Source organism: Trypanosoma cruzi (assembly GCF_000209065.1).
Source record: "Trypanosoma cruzi strain CL Brener chromosome Unknown tcruzi_1047053507491, whole genome shotgun sequence".
NCBI lineage: Eukaryota > Euglenozoa > Kinetoplastea > Trypanosomatida > Trypanosomatidae > Trypanosoma > Trypanosoma cruzi.
In genome coordinates, this window is record NW_921024.1 from 42,765 (window position 1) to 48,764 (window position 6,000).

General features: G+C 47.9%; 2 protein-coding genes across 2 annotated transcripts, besides 9 other annotated features; both read left to right on the forward strand.

The window, feature by feature from the left end:
* Window positions 1–900: part of a mobile genetic element that runs on past the window's edge.
* Window positions 1–2,001: part of a sequence feature (heterozygous, non-Esmeraldo-like haplotype) that runs on past the window's edge.
* Window positions 546–573: a sequence feature (GC_rich).
* Window positions 825–885: a mobile genetic element.
* Window positions 2,002–2,650: a sequence feature (areas merged during assembly that could not be assigned to a particular haplotype. This can correspond to areas where the two haplotypes were merged or to regions with more than two copies in the genome that were merged during assembly.).
* Window positions 2,651–2,687: a sequence feature (haploid, Esmeraldo-like haplotype).
* Window positions 2,688–2,844: a sequence feature (haploid, non-Esmeraldo-like haplotype).
* Window positions 2,845–6,000: a sequence feature (heterozygous, non-Esmeraldo-like haplotype).
* Window positions 4,351–4,375: a microsatellite.
* Tc00.1047053507491.151 (flagellar calcium-binding protein, putative) lies at window positions 4,518–5,153 on the forward strand (the record flags this gene model as incomplete). The annotated part of the gene is made up of 1 exon (XM_811906.1): window positions 4,518–5,153. One exon carries the CDS (start codon window positions 4,518–4,520, stop codon window positions 5,151–5,153), a length of 636 nt encoding a protein of 211 aa, XP_816999.1.
* On the forward strand, window positions 5,457–6,000 carry Tc00.1047053507491.162 (flagellar calcium-binding protein, putative; the record flags this gene model as incomplete). Its single annotated transcript, XM_811907.1, has 1 exon — window positions 5,457–6,000. A coding segment is annotated over one exon (544 nt), but the record flags the coding sequence as incomplete, so codon positions are not given.

The following is a 6,000-nucleotide window of genomic DNA, read 5'->3' on the forward strand; positions in this document are numbered from 1 at the left end:
ACGCGTCCCCCGTCGTTTCCCACCCATGATGGCTGAGGCCGCTCCCGGCCTGGATTTGAAGGCGTCCTTTTTGAGGCCCCTTTTTCGCGGGAGGCTAGGCGCCCCTTTTGATGACGCGTGGGGCCGGCGCGGCTCCCAACGGGACACGAGGCCGGCACCGAAATCCCCCAGACCATCGCCTCGGCGGCGGCGGAGGCGGCGTCTTTGATTCGCTTCCTCCGGGCCGCGCCTCCGAAGACGCGTGTCGGCGTTTTGGCCGATAATGCGTGAATCTTGGGGTCGAAGGGCGGCGCGGCGTCGCGACAGGGGAACGCGCCGGAAACGTCTCCGGCGAACCGCCCGCCGGCAGCGGTTGGCTTTGGCGAGGGGTCGCGACACACCATCCAGAATGCAGTCACAGGCGGGGCGTCAGGCCCACAGAAGGGGCATCGGCCGCCGCCGTCGCGGGCGCGTCGCTCCATGGATGAGGGGCCGTTTTTGTTCCAGAGGCCGGCGGCGTTAAAATTGCCGGAGGGAAATGGAGGAGGAGGCCTTCCCTCATCATTCGGGCCGAGGCGCGCGCGGCGCGCCGGGTCCTATCGGCCTTCCCCGCCATCCCGCCGTCTGCCACCGGCGTTTGGGTGGGCAACGCTTCGCCGCAAGGGGCGGCGAACGAAAACAGCCCCGGATCGCACGCCATGGCGCGGGAACCGCGACGGATGGATAAAATTTTTGAGCCTCGCAGAGTGCGGGCGTCCTTCGCCTGCCTGCGGTCTGCGGAAAACCCCGCGCGCGGCATATCCCGGGGTTGCGTTTTTACACTTTAGGACTTGGCGAATGGGGGGCGGCGGGGTCTTGTGGCTGCAGGGCCCCAAAGTCCGCCACTTCTAAAGTAATAAATATGTATACCATCCGAATAGTGTGAGCGGGCCACAACTCTGGTTAGCGGACGAGGCGTTTATGCATGTATGTACGCTTGCTTAGTGTTAAACTTTATGGATATGGTGAATTCACTCTTATTTCGCTCATCCTTTTCTTATTCCTATCTTGTTTTTCTTTTATTATTGGTAACTTCAGGACTCGCTAAGCGACCTATGTGGATATTCTGGCTTTCAAGCATATCTTACCTGCAATTGCTGGAGCTGAACTGATAAGGCGACATTTAGAAATTTGAATTCTGTGAATTTACCGGCGCAGGGATTTCCGGAACCTATGTTTTTGTGTTGGGGTGATCTCAACAGCCTTTTGATTCTAGAGCGCAAATCCCGTCCCAATCAGATATATACAACAAAGCAAACTGCAGTACCCAAAATGTCTTTTGAAGGGTGCATTTTTACTTTGCATGGGGACCCAAATGTCTTTTTCTTATCGTAAAGATCATACTTTGGATTAACTGTTTTAAAGTAAGTCTGGCCGCGACTCTTTGCATTTTATGCGAAGAATGACCGGGGGTTTGTTTGACATTTCCTAAAGGCAATAATGAAGCTACAAGCTAGGCAGTTACCAAATTGTTAACATGCATTAGATGGTTTTTTTTGGGGGGAGCGATACCACATAGTTTTTGGCAAATTCTGCTACAACAGGAGAAAGAAGGACCGACGTGTCAGAGTTACAATGAAGAAAAAAATAACAGAATGCTGGCTTATTTTTTCACAACGGAACTTTGGGCTCTGGCAATACGAGTAGCTGTTCAGTGTTGTCCGGTAGGAGGAATAAAAAGGCATCACCTTTTTTTGCTTGCGAAAAAGAAGGGAATGCTTTTTTTAAATATCTAATTAATCTTCGTTTAATAGTCATTTGTAATAATATCTATTTATTTTATTTGGTTGTTAGTAGTATATGAACGAAGTCTGTTGTACATTTGCCTCAAATAAGGACTAAATGAATTATAAGGCTTTTGCTGATAATGTTTTTGCTTTACCAGAACATTTTCCAATTTTATATGCATAAAGCGGCTTTAATTTTAATTGTATGGGGCTTGCTTTTGTAGATGGCGGATAGTCTGGTTACATAATTCTGTCAGAACCAGGTAAAAAAGTGTTACGAGGAGAGGTTTGGGTTTATTTTGGCTTTAATGAATAGAGAGGATTGGGCCTATAAATGTATCTGGCAGAAGGGGCATTAGCTGTTCCGATTGATGTAGGGGATTGGCGCGTAAATTTTGACTTTATTGAGGAGGGGAGTTCCGAGTTACTTTTTGGGACGGTTTGTTATTTGTCGCACTGGAATTTTTTTGCGCTAATAAAATTGGGTGATTTAATGAAGGTTAGGAGGGGCATTTGTTGATAAAAGTTGATGGTTCAGGGGCATTTATTGCAGTGAAATGCTGTCATTATGGAGCCATATCAGCAATCTGGAGAGGTTTGTGCAAACACAAACAAACAAAAAACAGCTAAGGAGCCTAATATGTCTGAAAATATGCATGGCCGAGGTTCATCTGTCAGGAAAATGCATGGGTTCTTGCCGGTAATGAGAAACACAGTGTAGTTACATGAAGCAAATGCCGAGTATCTGTCAGGCTATGGAACTTTTCTTGAACTGTGAGGCCCTTATTCTGCTGCGTTCTTAACATGCACCCTTAATTGAGAAAACTTAGCGGCTGGCATTGGTAGGCAAAGATAAATAGATTGTAAAAGGCTATTTGCTGGCACGGGAGTTATTTTTTAAAAGGGTCAGCTTTTTGCAAAAAAAGACAAAAAAGGGATATCAGCGCCCACACCGGTCCGGCAAATGATTTTAATAGAAATTATCACAGGGGTCTAAGAAACGAATTGGCATTTCTCATCGGCAAAGGGAGCTTGACCTTCTTTTCCGAGTTTGCATTTTAATGGCAATTTTATTTTATGCTGAGGACGAAGAGCATGATGTTATAATAATCAATAAAATATGGGATGCTTTTACTGTTCAACAACTCGTTATAAATCCTCTCTGGGATTTTTTTTTTTTTGTAGTTGGATCATTATTATAATTGTCAGGTTATAATCGTTATCTGAGACTTTTTTTTAAAGCGGTAAATGAAAAGTTTATTGCATCTATGAAGAAATTTATTTGCTTTTAGGAGCATGAGTTGCCGGCAAACTAAGAAGAAAATTAAGAGTCCCATTTTGTCCATCTGTTCAGTCATGTAACACTGTCCGGAAAACCAATTTATCAATATGAGCTTTGAGGTGTCTTGAGGTGTCTTTTAGAAAAAACTTTCGATGCAATACCGAATATTCAGCTAATATACAAATTGCTTGCACTTTTTCCGATAATAAAACGCAATAACGATTATAAAAATATAAACGGTCTGTGCGACAGTTCGAGCTCTAATATGGATAGAAATACTTTGTGGCAGCCTGCCGCTGTGCATTTTTTAGGACGCTTTTTGGGTTACATCTAATATTCTGTGAAGATGTAGCAAATACCCCAGGGAAAAATAACTGAGACGGTGGATGGGCGCGACGTATTGAAATTCAGAAAAATTATAGCGCGCCTTTTAAACTGGTGAAAAGAACAAGAACAGCAAAAAAAGACATCGTTAAAATATTCTCAGCGATGCGGATGACTGCGTGTAAAAAAAAAAACCACTTTGTTGGCCAGGCTTCATAGTTGATACGCCCTCATGCTAATGGAAAACACCAACGATTATTCTGGTTACCAGCCTCTTGCTGCCAATACGCTGGTTAAAAAAAAGCATGGGCTTTGATAGGCAACATCATGTGCACAATCTCAGCATTATTTTGACACAACTTACATGACGTTTGGAAGACCCTTCATATGCATACACATATTTGAAATAAAAGCTGCATTTACGGCAGTGGACCTTTTTAAAAACTTTATATTGCTGATATAATAAACACCATCGTTCAATCGATCAAGTAAAGAACCAGAACGAATTTTACGTTCGTGGAAGCAACCACAAGCAACGGAAAGCAAAATTACAAGCTTATATGAATAAACCTTTTCACTTTAGCTTAATCCGTTGCTTATGTAAAAATAACGCGCATAATTTTAAAACAAGTCAAGTTTTAGAAAAACAACATAAACCTTAAATTTAAATCCCGATTATACAGCTTATTTTGCCAATTATACAAACAAGCACCTAACAAATAAAAGAATTTTACACACAGATAATCAAACGAAAAGCAACTTTGAGAAAATGAAAAAACAAAGAAAACAGTACCAAATAAATAAAAGGAAAAGGTTCTCCGCGCGATAAATACCTTCAACACACCACCTTTTTAAACAGAAAAAGACACCAAACTGACGTGCCCGCGCCGTCGCCAATGTAAACACCGTGTCCGCATGCGGCGGGGCACCTGTTTTTGCTGGGCGGAGCACATTCTCCACTTTATGTAGTTGATGGTCATTTTTACCTGCGACTGTCGTTGTGTTTGTGTGTGTGTGTGTGTGTTTGCTCCTGTGCCCTTGTTGCTGTGTGTCTTCTGTGCCGCTGTGGGCCTTGGTGCCACCTCTCTCTTTCTGTTGTGGGTTTGTGTGCTTGCGCGCAGGTTGCGCAACAGTCGATAATAAGCCGAGTCAAGGAGAGCAACGAGATGGGTGCTTGTGGGTCGAAGGGCTCGACGAGCGACAAGGGGTTGGCGAGCGATAAGGACGGCAAGAACGCCAAGGACCGCAAGGAAGCGTGGGAGCGCATTCGCCAGGCGATTCCTCGTGAGAAGACCGCCGAGGCAAAACAGCGCCGCATCGAGCTCTTCAAGAAGTTCGACAAGAACGAGACCGGGAAGCTGTGCTACGATGAGGTGCACAGCGGCTGCCTCGAGGTGCTGAAGTTGGACGAGTTCACGCCGCGAGTGCGCGACATCACGAAGCGTGCATTCGACAAGGCGAGGGCCCTGGGCAGCAAGCTGGAGAACAAGGGCTCCGAGGACTTTGTTGAATTTCTGGAGTTCCGTCTGATGCTGTGCTACATCTACGACTTCTTCGAGCTGACGGTGATGTTCGACGAGATTGACGCCTCCGGCAACATGCTGGTCGACGAGGAGGAGTTCAAGCGCGCCGCGCCCAAGCTTGAGGCGTGGGGCGCCAAGGTCGAGGATCCCGCGGCGCTGTTCAAGGAGCTCGATAAGAACGGCACTGGGTCCGTGACGTTCGACGAGTTTGCTGCGTGGGCTTCTGCAGTCAAACTGGACGCCGACGGCGACCCGGATAACGTGCCGGAGAGCGCGTGAAGCTCGCGGCCGCAGAGTGACGTGCCCGCGCCGTCGCCAATGTAAACACCGTGTCCGCATGCGGCGGGGCACCTGTTTTTGCTGGGCGGAGCACATTCTCCACTTTATGTAGTTGATGGTCATTTTTACCTGCGACTGTCGTTGTGTGTGTGTGTGTGTGTTTGCTCCTGTGCCCTTGTTGCTGTGTGTCTTCTGTGCCGCTGTGGGCCTTGGTGCCACCTCTCTCTTTCTGTTGTGGGTTTGTGTGCTTGCGCGCAGGTTGCGCAACAGTCGATAATAAGCCGAGTCAAGGAGAGCAACGAGATGGGTACTTGTGGGTCGAAGGGCTCGACGAGCGACAAGGGGTTGGCGAGCGATAAGGACGGCAAGAACGCCAAGGACCGCAAGGAAGCGTGGGAGCGCATTCGCCAGGCGATTCCTCGTGAGAAGACCGCCGAGGCAAAACAGCGCCGCATCGAGCTCTTCAAGAAGTTCGACAAGAACGAGACCGGGAAGCTGTGCTACGATGAGGTGCACAGCGGCTGCCTCGAGGTGCTGAAGTTGGACGAGTTCACGCCGCGAGTGCGCGACATCACGAAGCGTGCATTCGACAAGGCGAGGGCCCTGGGCAGCAAGCTGGAGAACAAGGGCTCCGAGGACTTTGTTGAATTTCTGGAGTTCCGTCTGATGCTGTGCTACATCTACGACTTCTTCGAGCTGACGGTGATGTTCGACGAGATTGACGCCTCCGGCAACATGCTGGTCGACGAGGAGGAGTTCAAGCGCGCCGCGCCCAAGCTTGAGGCGTGGGGCGCCAAGGTCGAGGATCCCGCGGCGCTGTTCAAGGAGCTCGATAAGAACGGCACTG